The sequence below is a fragment of the Phyllobates terribilis genome, unplaced genomic scaffold, assembly GCF_046119375.1.
Source record: "Phyllobates terribilis strain yellow unplaced genomic scaffold, ASM4611937v1 Scaffold_1__5_contigs__length_1240528914, whole genome shotgun sequence".
In the NCBI taxonomy this organism is placed as follows: Eukaryota; Metazoa; Chordata; class Amphibia; order Anura; family Dendrobatidae; genus Phyllobates; species Phyllobates terribilis.
The window spans coordinates 813,813,847-813,828,861 of NW_027362761.1; the positions used below are offsets into that span (position 1 = coordinate 813,813,847).

At 40.3% G+C, this 15,015-nt stretch overlaps 1 protein-coding gene across 1 annotated transcript in view; it reads right to left on the bottom strand.

Moving 5' to 3' along the window:
- Nucleotides 1-15,015, bottom strand: part of LOC141171528 (N-acylethanolamine-hydrolyzing acid amidase-like) — a 79,307-nt gene that overhangs the window by 22,137 nt on the left and 42,155 nt on the right. The window contains exons 6-9 of the mRNA XM_073655216.1: nucleotides 14,033-14,205; nucleotides 12,776-12,838; nucleotides 7,292-7,358; nucleotides 2,495-2,523 (exon numbers count right to left, since the gene is read on the bottom strand). Of these exons, the coding sequence (XP_073511317.1) occupies nucleotides 2,495-2,523; nucleotides 7,292-7,358; nucleotides 12,776-12,838; nucleotides 14,033-14,205 (332 nt within the window). The remainder of the gene's footprint in view (nucleotides 1-2,494; nucleotides 2,524-7,291; nucleotides 7,359-12,775; nucleotides 12,839-14,032; nucleotides 14,206-15,015) is intronic.

A 15,015-nucleotide genomic window follows, 5' to 3' on the forward strand; every position in this document is an offset into this window, starting at 1 on the left:
TTGTGGCATGAATGGTTCCCAAATTGGACTAGTAAAAAAGTGTGCCCAATCAGAAATGCACAGTTAAATGTATACATTTTTTAAAATTATTTATCTGTTTTTTTCAACAATATTCAACCCCTTTCTGAAAAATGATAAAATAAGAAATGCTAGGAAGGTGCGCAATCAAAAATCCAGCACCTACATTAGGGCACTCTATTGATGTGGCATGTATGGATATAAAATTTGATTAGTATAACAAATGTGCTAAATTTTTTGTGAGACATACTTTGTGAGATTCGCAATTATATGTATGATTTTAGGGAATTTTCTTTTGTATTTTTTAAAAAACAATTATTACACACTTTACAAAAAAGTACTGCATAAAAAATGAAAATCTCAATACGGTCTCTTGTAACAAGCAGGCACATTATTTGACACTGGTTTCGGGTTTTTTTTCTGTAAAACTATTGTGTTGTCTTGCCTCTGCTTTTTAGTGCATTAAGAAGGAAGAAACAAATGTGTAATTGTATATAAAATCAGCAAGACAAATGCTATGATATGGTGTTGCCTGTATCTGCTGTTGCTAGTGTGGCGCCCCTGAGGGTTCAGTCGCCACAGAGGTACTGCACCTCACCCTGAGGTGTGGTGTCTCCCTTCTCCCAGGTAAGGTGGGAGTGCTGCACGGAACCCCAAACACCTGCATCCAACACTACACTGCTCCAGGCAAGCAGGAGGGGCAAGACGCAATGTATATTTCTGCTGAGCCCTGACCCTGGCTGGAGTGGAGGGAACCCAAAGGTAGGGGGAACCAGTAGTGGGTGTGGGTGGAGGAAGTAGATAGAGGAAGCACTTTTCATAGGAGTATAAATAGGGAAGCCATCTTAGGGTGGCAGTTCAGAATGTAGGCTAGTTCTAGGGAGCAGTTCAGAAGAACAGCTCGGGACAGTTCAGAAGAACAGTCCGGGAGCAGAGTCTCATTAGGAGATCTGCTCCACCAGTAGGGCCAGGTCAGAAGGCCCCGGAGGGGAGCAGGGAGTAGGCTCCGGTTTACAGAAAGGATCCCAGGGGGTACGACGCGTGCAGGATGGCACCCGTACGCCCTGCATCTGTCAGAAGACAGAGGGATCGCTGCGGCATTCTAATCCCCAGGAGGGTCAAGTAGGTCCCGGATCCGACGTACAGGAAGGACTACAGAGCACCCGCGCGGGATTGAGAGTGGGCAGCACAGAGCAGGAGGGAGAAGGACCAGAGTAAAGACGGTCAAAATAGGAACACGAGAAAGTGGGGTTCTGCCAGGTATTCCCGAGTTGCCTGAGGAAGGATTGAACCTCTGCCCGGTGAACGCAGAGCGACGCGGGAGGCCTTTACCTGTATAGTGCACCTGTGAAGTGTCTAAAGAACTGTGAGTAAAATCCTGGATGACTGCACTGCACTGCCTCTGTCCATTCTTCATCCGCGCTATCATTCCCCCTGCACTACAACGCCCAGCGCAACCCACTCTCCCTCTTCACTGCCCTGAGGCCTGCTCCACCTGTGGGGAGCCGTCCCATCACAAGCTGCCCTAACATCTGCCTCAGAGGACTGTTGCAGCGCTGGTGATCCTCACCAGACACCACAGGTGGCGTCACGAATAATCCCAAAAATCCCATATAAAAATATCCCCTTTTTCACTGACCGCCATGGGTCACGGACCGGGCCAGCCACCGTGATATCCCCCAGCAGCGACAAGAGGCCCGACTGCCGAGTACCCCATGGCCCTGGGGGCGCGTCACTAGCACCTCTCCTATCTGTCCCTCCCCTGTCAATTTAATCTCTGTATAATTTGCAGACTAGTACTCTCATCTTCTTCATTACTGCCGTTATTCAATATATTACTGCCTGGAATATTTTCCAATGCTTCATGGGTTTCTCTTCATTTTTTTTTGAGCTTTGAGCTCTGAAGAAATCTCACTATCCTAAAATCACCCTAAAATAGCTGCTGTGTTAACTTCTTAGACTTTTTTTTAACACTGTAGAAACTGACATGTGGTGCGATTTTAAAATCTGCAACATGTCAATTCCTTCTGTGGTAAATATACAGTATGTTTTACTTACACATTATCCTTAAAATGTGTTTTTAGTGCATTTCTGCAGCAGAAAAACAATAAAAACGCATATAAACCACACATGACTTTATCAATAAAGTGTTATCAAATTTAAGTAATAGGAAGTTTCAAAAACAAATCAATTTTACTTAAAACATGATCTACCAAAAAGGCACAAAATCTGCAGTTGAAAAAACACACCATAAAAACATAAGTAAAATAACGCACTAAAATACGCAATGAAAAAACATAAGAGACATAATTTAGCTAATTGGTACAGAAATGCTGCAGAATATTAGGAAATTAGCTTGAAGATTTTTTTGAGACAGCAGACATTGGACATTATACCAATACAAAATGCATCACATAGAATTTACAATATACTGAGGAGAATTGAGTAATCAATATATTTGAGGTTCCTTCCTTACCGATTAAAAACTGGATGATTTGATAAAACCTTCAAAGGTAAAGAGAAATTTAATCTTAGTTTTACAGTAGATGAGGATGTATGGAATCGGTACAAAATCCAGTCATAATTAACAGGAACAGTTTTACTAGGATTAAAGGGAACCTGACAGATCCCCTATGACCCTCACACCGCCAACATGTGTTTATTCTTATGTTAACACCCTGGCTAATAAGCCCTTTGTACAGTAAAAATGAATGTAAAAATCTGCTTCCAATATGATAATTAGTTTCAGACTAGTTGAGGGGATATTGTTTCCCAAAACTTGTGTTCCTTGTAACCATATCACCGTGTCCCTGATGACATGATGTGCAAGAACTGTCAGTCTGCGAGTCTCACGCATGCGTGCGTCTTTCATCATTTCATCTTTGTGCGCAGTGAAGCCGGGTGAACACTCCCTGGCTTCATGGGGGACCTATCAGGTTTCCTTTAATTAAAAACTTATCATCTTGTCATCTTTTAGGACAAATAATGGCATTTACAGTACAATGCCAAAACCAAATCAATTTGTCTTTGGACAGCCTGAAAAAAGCAGGTGTACAGTCATGGACAAAAGTTTTGAGAATGACACCAAAATTATATTTTCACATGATCTGCTGGCCTCTGGTTTTTATTAGTGTTTGTCTGATGTTTATATCACATACAGAAATATAATTGCAATCATATTATGAGTACCAATAGGTTATATTGACAGTTAGAATGAGTTAATGCAGCAAGTCAATATTTGCAGTGTTGCCCCTTCTTCTTCAAGACCTCTGTAATTCTCCCTGGCATGCTCTCAATCAACTTTTGGACCAAATCCTGACTGATAGCAGTCCATTCTTGCATAATCAATGCTTGCATTTTGCCAGAATTTGTTGGTTTTTGTTTGTCCACCCGTCTCTTGATGAGTGACCACAAGTTCTCAATGGGATTAAGATCTGGGGAGTTTCCAGGCCATGGACCCAAAATCTCTATATTTTGTTCCTGAGCCATTTAGTTATCACCTTTGCTTTATGGCAAGGTGCTCCATCATGCTGGAAAAGGCATTGTTGGGCGCCAAACTGCTCTTGGACGGTTGGGAGAAGTTGCTATTGGAGGACATTCTGGTACCATTCTTTATTCATGGCTGTGTTTTTAGGCAAGACTGTGAGTGAGCCGATTCCCTTGGCTGAGAAGCAACCCCACACATGAATGGTTTCAGGATGCTTTACAGTTGGCATGAGACAAGACTGGTGGTAGCGCTCACCTCTTCTTCTCCGAATAAGCTGTTTTCCAGATGTCCCAAACAATCGAAAAGGGGATTCATCAGAGAAAATGACTTTGCCCCAGTCCTCAGCAGTCCACTCCCTGTACCTTTTGCAGAATATCAGTCGGTCCCTGATGTTTTTTCTGGAGAGAAGTGGCTTCTTTGCTGCCCTCCTTGAAACCAGCCCTTGCTCAAAGAGTCTCCGCCTCACAGTGCGTGCAGAAGCACTCACACCAGCCTGCTGCCATTCCTGAGCAAGCTCGGCACTGCTGGTAGTCCGATCCCGCAGCTGAAACAGTTTTAAGATACGGTCCTGGCGCTTGCTGGTCTTTCTTGGGCGCCCTGGAGCCTTTTTGACAACAATGGAAGCTCTCTCCTTGAAGTTCTTGATGATGCGATAGATTGTTGACTGAGGTGCAATCTTTGTAGCTGCGATACTCTTCCCTGTTAGGCCATTTTTGTGCAGTGCAATGATGGCTGCACGTGTTTCTTTAGAGATAACCATGGTTAACTGAAGAGAAACAATGATACCAAGAACCAGCCTCCTTTTAAAGTGTCCAGTGATGTCATTCTTACTTAATCATGACTGATTGATCGCCTGCCCTGTCCTCATCAACACCCACACCTGTGTTAATGGATCAATCACTAAAACGATGTTAGCTGCTCCTTTTAAGGCAGGACTGCAATGATGTTGAAATGTGTTTTGGGGGTTAAAGTTCATTTTCTGGGCAAATATTGACTTTGCAAGTACAGTAATTGCTGTTAAGCTGATCACTCTTTGACATTCAGGAGTATATGCAAATTGCCATTACAAAAAATGAAGCAGTAAACTTTGGAAAAATTACTATTTGTCTCATTCTCAATACTTTTGGCCATGACTGTAAGCTATCTTCACACATTGCATCCTGTAAAAAAATGGAATGAAACAGATACAGTGGGGAGAATAAGTATTTGATACACTGCAGATTTTGCACGTTTTCCCACTTAAAAAGAACGGAGAGGTCTGTAATTTTTATTGTAGGTACACTTCAACTGTGAGAGACAGAATCTTAAAAAAATCCAGAAAATCACATTGTATGATTTTTACATAACTAATTTGCATTTTATTGCATGAAAGAAGTATTTGATACAATAGAAAAACAGAACTTAATATTTGGTACAGAAACCTTTGTTTGCAATTACAGAGGTCAGAAATTTCCTGTAGCTCTTGACCAAGTTTGCAGCCACTACAGCAGGGATTTTGGCCCACTCCTCCATACAGATCTTCTCCAGATCTTTCAGGTTTCAGGACTGTTGCTCGGCAACATTAAGTTTCAGCTCCCTCCAAAAATTTTCTATTGGGTTTAAGTCTGGAGACTGGCTATGCCACTCTAGGACCTTGAAATGCTTCTTACGGAGCCCCTCCTTAGTTGGCCTGGCTGTGTGTTTTGGGTCATTGTCATGCTGGAAGACCCAACCACAACCCATCTTCAATGTTCTTACTGAGGGAACGAGGTTGTTGGCAAAATTCTCGCAATACATGACTCCATCCATCCTCCATTCAATACGGTCCAGTCGTCCTGTCCCCTTTGCAGAAAATCACCCTCAAAGTATGATTATTCCAGCACCATTCTTCATGGTTGGGACGCTGTTCTTGGGGTTGTACTCGTTCTTCTTCCTCCAAACTCGGCAAGTGGAGTTGATAACTAAAAGTTCTATTTTGGTCTCATCTGACCACACGACCTTCTCCTATACCTCCTCTAGATTTTCCAGATGGTCATTGGCGAACTTCAAACAGGCCTAGACATGTGCTGGCGTGAGCAGGGGGACTTTGCTTGCCCTGCAGGATTTTAATCCATGGTGGCGTAGTGTGTTACTAACAGTAATGTTTGAGACTTTGGTACCAGCTCTCTTCAGGTTATTGACCAGGTCCTCCCATATAGTTCTGGGCTGATTCCTGACCTTTCTCAGAATCATCCTTACCCCACGAGGTGAGTACTTGCATGGAGCCCCTGGCCAAAGAAGACTGACAGTCATTTTGTGTTTCTTCCATTTTCTAATAATTGTGCCAACAATTGTTGCCTCACCAAGCAGCTTGCCTATTGTCCTGTAGCCTATCTCAGCCTTGTGCAGGTCTACAATTTGTGTCCCTGGTGTCATTAGACAGCTCTTTGGTCTTGGCCATGATGGAGAGGTTGAAGTGTGATTGATTGAGTGTGTGGACACGTGTCTTTTTTATACAGGTAACTTGTTCAAACAGGTGCAAATAATACAGGTAATGAGTGCAGAGAAGGAGGGCTTCTCAAAGTAAACCAAAAAGGTCTGTGAGAGACAGAATTCTTGTTGGTTGGTAGGTGATCAAATACTTATGTCATGCAATAAAATGCAAATTAATTCTGTAAAAATCATACAATGTGATTTTCTGGTTTTTATTTTGAGATTCTGTCTCTCACAGTTGAAGTATACCTACGATAAAAATTACAGACCTCTCCAGTTTTTGTAGTTGGGAAAACTTGCAAAATCGGCAGTGTATCAAATACTTATTTTCCCCACTGTATGTGCACAAAAGTATCTCAAATTATTATCCATTTGACATTACATTCTATGTAAATACAAACATATCCACTTTTAAAAATCTTCTTTACAGTACAAATGGATGTCAAGTACACCAAAAAAATGTGGTGTGAATCAGGCCAAATTGCAGTCCATTGCAGGCCGACGCAAACAAATTGTCATACATTTGCATTTGTTTTTTAAATCCATTTTTTTTCATGTTTGGCTTTTGCTTATCAGAAATCTAGTCACATGATCTCCTGACACTCCCCCACTATGTGATTTAAAAAAAACATCCGTTTTTTTTTTTTTAAACAACCTGTCAGCACATTTTGTAAAGTAAAGTAAAGACATGGCTGTAATGGTGCTATAATACAGAATAAATTGATACATTTTATGAAGAAATCTGATTTGTTCTTCTTTAATCACCATTTGAATTTGCTAATTAGATTTTGGTGCGCAAGGGCCGGACTGTGCACAGGGTTATTCCTCCCTGTGTGTGATCCTACGGCCCCGCTGCCTGCCTCAAGTATATGAATGACAGGTTGCTGATTAGATTTCAAACAGAGGAAGCATGTTATTTGCAGACCGGAGGCGGGTGGAGGGGCCGGGAAATCACTGACAGGGAGGAGAAGACCCAGTGTACAGTCATTTCCCTGTGCAACAAAATCTAATTAGCAGAAAACTTCAAATGGTGATTAAAGAAGAACAACAAATCGGTTTTCTTTACCAAAGGTATCAAATTAATCTGAATTGCAGCGCCATTACAGCCAAGTCTTTACTTCATATTACTAAATCGTGCTGACAGGTTCTCTTTAAGTAAATGGATAATTTTTTTTTAGAATATGTAAATGTAAAGCTCTTAACAATGTCAAAAAAGTGGTGTAAAACAGGCCTGTGCCCCAATTTTTTTGTCCATATAATATATACCTATACATTTATGTATAGATAAGTATATAGATATACATAGAAATAAGGTAGATTTAAAATTATACAAACCTTATATAATGTATCTGTATTTATGTTTTCCTGCCCAGTTGCATTTAAGTCTTGGTTTGCAGTATACCTTTAGGGTATAAAACATAGTAAATATTCTAACATTTGCACTTTAGTTTGCCTAATCATTTTTAGACTCTAGTTAAAGGGGTATTCTGATGGAAAATGTATCACTTCTCCACACGATTGGTGATGAAACCCCCACTAACTGCCAGAAGGAGCACTTTTTTTTTCTCTTTAGAATAAAGCGACAACACACATGCTCAGATTTCTCTGGCAGTCCCATAGAGAAGGAATGGAATGGTGGTCAAGCACATGCACAGCTCTTCCCTTCTTAATGGGGATAAAAGTGCCCTATTCTGGTGATCAGTATGGATCCCAGCAGTCTGAGTGACAGAGGTATCCAAGTATGCACAGTTGTTTATCGCCATAGGCTCTTCTGTGTAAGTTCGTATGCTCGGCTGCATATATCTGTAAGGGCAGAGACACACTGCCGTATTTCTCGTGCGAGGATCACATCGTAAACCTCTTACTAGCTGGCACCTCTCCTGACTTGAGCTTGACAGCTGCATAGAAATCCATCATGCTGTCAGGCTCCGGTCAGGAGAGGTGCTGGGCAGTCCTTTCAGTGTGATGTGATCATCTCACGAGTTATACGGCAGTCTGTCTCTGCCCTTAGCAGTGTAATTCCACTCAAGTTGCCAACTCTCACTTGATATAGCAAACCTGAGATTTCATTTACAGTATATACACTAATAAGAGTGTTACATTTTTCTACATTTTTGTGCACATTATTTATTAGATGATATAAATATATCTTTGTGCACAAAGAACGCTAAAAACTCACCACATGGGAACATATTGTGAAAAAGAGAGAGCTAGCTTTATCCTGCAAAGGTTGCTATTTAATCTGTGATGTTTAAATTTTATATATTTTTTTTCCCTCCCAATTAAAGAATGAAATTATGCTTGTAAAGAAGATGAGTGCTATTGAGGTTTTTAGGCAGTGAAAATACTATAATGCATAACAGCACTGTTACAACAGGTCCTGGGTTTAAGTCCTGGTGGGAATGAAGTACAAGAGGCTGAGAAATAAAGGGCAAAAGGGGTGGTTCAGGCAAATGTAAAAACTTTGCCCAAAGGATGGGATATAAAAAGTAACCTACCGACACCCAACTGAATACATTAACCGGGTAAGTTTAGGATATAAAATATTTAACCCCTTCGCGACCTTGGTTTTTTTAATTTTTGCATTTTTGTTTTTTGCTCCGTCTTCCCAGAGCCTTAACTTTTTTATTTTTCGGTCAATCTGCCCATGTGAGGGCTTGTTTTTGCGGAATGAGTTGTATTTTTGAATTACACCATTGGTTTTACCATATTGTGTACTGAAAAATGGGAAAAAAATTCAAAGTGCAGTGTGTTCAGTAAATGCTAAGACTGACCTTCCATTATGATTCCCCAGGTCATTACAAGTTCGTCGATACCAAACATGTATAGGTTCTTTTTTATTTAAGTGGTGAAAAAAAATCCAAAGTTTGCAAAAAAAAAAAAAAATGGCGCCATTTCCGAGACCCGTAGTGTCTCCACTTTTTGGGATCTGGGGCCGGGTGAGAGCTTATTTTTTGAGCGCCAAGCTGGCATTTTTATTGATACTATTTCGGGGTAGATACGATCTTTTATTGCAATTGTGCGTCGACCCAAAAAAGTAATTCTGGCATTTTTTTATATATATATAAATTTGGTATTGTAACTTAAAGGACCCTAAAGCAAATTTCAGCACCATATACCTAAATGTATATACAAATGTTTCTCACTAAATTGGAATATCATCAAAAAGTTAATTTATTTCAGTTCTTCAATACAAAAAGTGAAACTCATATATTACAGTTATATGAAAAAGTTTGGGCACCCCTATTAATCTTAAGCTTAATGTTTTATAAAAATTGGTGTTTTTGCAACAGCTATTTCAGTTTGATATATGTAATAACTGTTGGACACAGTAATGTTTCTGCCTTGAAATGAGGTTTATTGTACTAACAGAAAATGTGCAATCTGCATTCAAACAAAATTTGACAGGTGCATAAGTATGGGCACCCTTATCATTTTCTTGTTTTAAATACTCCTACCTACTTTTTACGGACTTACTAAAGCACTATTTTTGGTTTTGTAACCTCATTGAGCTTTGAACTTCATAGCCAGGTGTATGCAATCATGAGAAAAGCTACTTAAAGTGGCCACTTGCAAGTTGTGCTCCTGTTTGAATCTCCTCTGAAGAGTGGCATCATGGACTCCTCAAAACAACTGTCAAATGATCTGAAAACAAAGATTATTCAACATAGTTGTTCAGGGGAAGGATACAAAAAGCTGTCTCAGAGATTTAACCTGTCAGTTTCCACTGTGAGGAACATAGTAAGGAAATGGAAGAACACAGGGACAGTTCTTGTTAAGGCCAGAAGTGGCAGGCCAAGAAAAACATCAGAAAGGCAGAGAAGAAGAATGGTGAGATCAGTCAAGGACAATCCTCAGACCACCTCCAGAGAGCTGCAGCATCAACTTGCTGCAGATGGTGTCACTGTGCATCAGTCAACTATACAACGCACTTTGCACAAGGAGAAGCTGTATGGGAGAGTGATGCGAAAGAAGCCGTTTCTGCAAGCACGCCACAAACAGAGTCGGCTGAGGTATGCAAAAGCACATTTGGAGAAGCCAATTTCTTTTTGGAAGAAGGTCCTGTGGACTGATATAACCAATATTGAGTTGTTTGGTCATACAAAAAGGCGTTATGCATGGCGGCAAAAAAACACAGCATTCCAAGAAAAACACTTGCTACCCACAGTAAAATTTGGTGGAGGTTCCATCATGCTTTGGGGCTGTGTGGCCAATGCCGGCACCGGGAATCTTGTTAAAGTTGAGGGACGCATGGATTCCACTCAGTATCAACAGATTCTTGACAATAATGTTCAAGAATCAGTGACAAAGTTGAAGTTACACAGGGGATGGATCTTTCAGCAAGACAATGATCCAAAACACCGCTCCAAATCTACTCAGGCATTCATGCAGAGGAACAATTACAATGTTCTTGAATGGCCATCCCAGTCCCCAGACCTGAATATCATTGAACATCTGTGGGATCATTTGAAGAGGGCTGTCCATGCTCGGCGACCATCAAACTTAACTGAACTGGAATTGTTTTGTAAAGAGGAATGGTCAAAAATACCTTCATCCAGCATCCAGGAAATCATTAAAAGCTATAGGAAGCGACTAGAGGCTGTTATTTTTGCAAAAGGAGGATCTACTAAATATTAATGTCACTTTTCTGGTGAGGTGCCCATACTTATGCACCTGTCAAATTTTGTTTGAATGCAGATTGCACATTTTCTGTTAATACAATAAACCTCATTTCAAGGCAGAAACATTACTGTGTCCAACAGTTATTACATATATCAAACTGAAATAGCTGTTGCAAAAACACCAATTTTTATAAAACATTAAGCTTAAGATTAATAGGGGTGCCCAAACTTTTTCATATAACTGTATATAGTTATTACAAACAGAGTGATCTATTTCAAGTGTTTATTTCTGTTAATGTTGATGATTATGGCTTACAGACAATGAAAACACAAAAGTCATTATCTCAGTAAATTAGAATACTTTATAGTACCAGCTTGAAAAATGTTTTTAAAATCCGAAATGTTGGCCTACTGAAATGTATGTTCAGTAAATGCACTCAATACTTGGTCGGGGCTCCTTTTGCATCACGTACTGCATGAATGCGGCGTGACATGGAGGCGCTCAGCCTGTGGCACTGCTGAGGTGTTATGGAAGCCCAGGTTGCTTTGATAGCAGCCTTCAGCTCATCTGCATTGTTGAGTCTGGTGTCTCTCCTCTTCCTCTTGACAATACCCAATAGATTCTCTATAGGGTTAAGGTCAGGCGAGTTTGCTGGCCAATCAAGCACAGTGATACTGTTGTTTTTAAACCAGGTATTGGTCCTTTTGACAGTGTGGACAGGTGTCAAGTCCTGCTGGAGAATGAAATTTCCATCTCCAAAAAGCTTGTCGGCAGAGGGAAGCATGAAGTGCTCTAAAATTTCTGGGTAGACGGCTGTGCTGATTTTGGTCTTGATAAAACACAGTGGACCTACACCAGCAGATGACAAGGCTCCCCAAACCATCACTGATTGTGGAAACTTCACACTAGACCTCAAGCAGCTTGGATTGTGTGCCTCTCCACTCTTCCTCCAGACTCTGGGACCTTGATTTCCAAATGAAATGCAAAATTTACTTTAATCTAAACACAACACATTGGACCACTGAGCATCAGTCCAGGTAAGACGCTTCTGGCGTTGTCTATTGGTCATGAGTGGCTTGAGACAAGGAATGCGACACTTGTAGCCCATGTCCTAGATACATCTGTGTGTGGTGGCTCTTGAAGCAATGACTCCAGCAGCGGTCCACTCCTTGTGAATCTCGCCCAAATTTCTGAATGGCCTTTTCTTAACAATCCTTTCAAAGCTGCGGTTATCCCGGTTGCTTGTGCACCTTTTTCTACCACACTTTTTCCTTCCACTCAACTTCCCATTAATATGCTTGGATACAGCACTCTGTGAACAGCCAGCTTCTTGAGCAATGACCTTTTGTGGCTTACCCTCCTTGTGGAGTATGTCAATGACTGCCTTCTGGACATCTGTCAAGTCTGCAGTCTTCCTCATGATTGTGGAGCCTACTGAAACAGACTAAGGGACCTTTTTAAAAGCGTAGGAAGCCTTTGCAGGTGTCTTTTGTTAATTATTCTAATTTACTGAGATAATGACTTTTGTGTTTTCATTGGCTGTAAGCTATAATCATCAACATTAACAGATATAAACACTTGAAATAGATCACTCTGTAATGACTCTATATAATACAAGTATATGAGTTTCACTTTTTGTATTGAGGAACTGAAATAAATTAACTTTTTGATGATATTCTAATTTAGTGAGAAGCTCTTGTAGCTTATAACTTGTGAAGAGTTGAACAAACAAATTAATTGTCGCCTGAAAAAATTGCTGTTGTTGAGTAATATACCTGCTTTCTGTGAGGAGGCAATTATATATATTTACAGATATGTTGCAGTAATTCAGGTTGCAGTTTTCATACAAATTGACAAAAACAAAGCTTTTTATCATGACAGTTCCTGTACATTTCAAAGAAGTAAATGGTAAGAGCTGTGCACATGTGTGGCCATGTCTCTAGTCTCTGTCTGAATTCAGAAGAGGGTGGGAACCACATCAAACAGTTTTGGGACCAAGAAACTTCTGTTCTTTACATCAATGCAGGTCCCATATTTGAGACCTACATCTATGGAACATATCTGGGGAAATCTTATGAATATACAATAATATATATGTATGAATATACAATAAATGTGCTTGATGGGAATGCACCTTTAAGAGTTTGAAATGCAATTCATTATTAGTATTGTGAGTTTATCATAACATTTACATACCATCTTCGATCATATGAAGGTGGGCTCAGCCATGTGTCATGGTTATTTTGTAATAGGAACCATCTGTATTCAAGAAAAGGGAGAAAAATGTAAATGAGTAACAGGTGATTGCAGGATCTAAATACACATGGAGATAAAAGTCTGCAAAGGATTTGTAGACATTAAACTTTAGTTGTATTGGAGCAATACAAAAAGATTGCTTTACAAAATCACTTGCCTCAAAACAAAAAATATTGCCTCAAAAAGTTAGTAATATGAATAGTAATTCCGTACTAAGGTGTTGTAAAATGCAAGGATTATATTTTGTTTAGCCAACCAAGTTAGAGATAACCTCTTAGCAGGTTTTCAGTCCATGCCTCTGTTTTATAGAAATCCACCTGCGAATTATCACTCAAATGAGCCACAGTTCAGGGGGCTTGGCCTTTCTCCCTCTTTCCCCACATGCCTTCTGTCAATGACTGTCACTCCTCTCTGTGACCTGATTCCCTGCCCAAGATCTCGCGCAAGCGCTATGACACATGTGCAGTTAGGTCCTGATGATGTTCAAGAGCTGGACAAACGATTTGTGCATGCGCCGCCCCTGGGAATGATGACACTTGTACGAGATCTTGGGTGAGGGAGCAGGTCACAGCTTTTTAAAGCTTTCTCAATTGGCCGAGTGTGCATAGTGAAAATATACCTAATACACTGGTGCCACTGCTTCGTTCTGATAGCACCATTCTCTGCTGGGTTCCTTGCTTCCTCTTCTAGCGAGGAATGTCATGTGATTACTGCAACCAATCAGCAGCCACTATTCGGCTGCAGCCTTAACAATCCTTTTTTGTCTGGTAATGGAAGCCAGAATTCCAGTGGGAGGCCGTTAGCAGCAAAACAGAACAATATTGCCAATTATTGCCAGTCTAGTAGGGGAATATTGACTTTTATTATTTTTGAAGCACTCTGGACCCATTGAGAAAGCTTTTAAAAGTAGTAGACTCCCCCTTTAAAGTGCATCCACCAGCAGAATATGCCACCCTGTGTAAGGGAAACAGATTACAGTTATTGATCTGCAATCCTTGTAGCCAAAATGTGTCACTTAGATTCTAGGTGCCCTGAAAGAATGAAGTGGACTCCTTAGTGAGGTGAGGGCTCCTTCTGCCCTTCCCATGCCCCTCAGGATAAGTTCAGAGCGCCCATCAGAAGTCTCCAGATATTTAACAGGAAAAACATGGCTGCATACAGAAGCATTCCTGGTAGTCATCAGTATGTGCAACTTACGTTCCATATGAGGCATTTAGATGTTCGACATTAGCGACACCACGTCTGTCTCTAGTAATACTTGCACCTTCTCCAGAATTTACTCCAGCAACAGTTAAGTACATCTCAGCAATTATTGGTGTGTTTGATAGCTGTAAAACTGCTGATTGATAGTCTGGTGCTTCATTCAATGTCTGGGGAAGTGAGAAAACATTGGAACAAAGAAAATGTAAATTATCTCCAATTTCCAATATTTCTGATCATTTACGGCTGGTCATTAATGCACAGCACAAGAGCACCAACTGGAGAAAATACCGTAAACTCTGAATGGACAAGTAAATGGAAATGAATGTAGTAAGCAACAATGGAAATAAAAAACTATCTCAATGACTAGGACATTTGGCTAGCCTGACCCCAGCCCACGTCAAATTTCGACATGACTCATTTCCTCAATATTTCCCAATATATGTTCATAAGAGATTAGAATATCACGTGCAATGTTTTCTTTATTATATAGACACATTCATGTATTCTTAACAACATGTGGTAATCGCTGCGATATGCCATCCTATTCCAGTTGGTGGGGATTTAACTGCCAAGATCTTCACCAATCCTGAAAATGAAGGGGTTGAAAAGATGGTGTTTTATAAGGGGATTTTTACACATAGGTTTTGTGAGGAAGAGATACAGTATCCTACTTGGTTTTCAAGAGAAATTATGTCAGAAATGCATGCGATTTATTTATTATTTTTTTGCAGCCGTTTGACCACAATGTAAGATTTAGTATAAATTTCATCAAAGAACTAACATGCCACTTATCGGAAAGAGACTCGCAGGATAGATAGCAGCGTGATTTTTCCATTAAAATCAATTAGAAGTTTATTTTTTTAGAAAAATCCATGTTACAAAACTCCATGTACACATTCCCTATGGTCATGTGTGGCACCCCAGGGGTCTGGTTACCACAGTAATAGAAATATTACGTCTGAGAGCAAGTGGGAGGT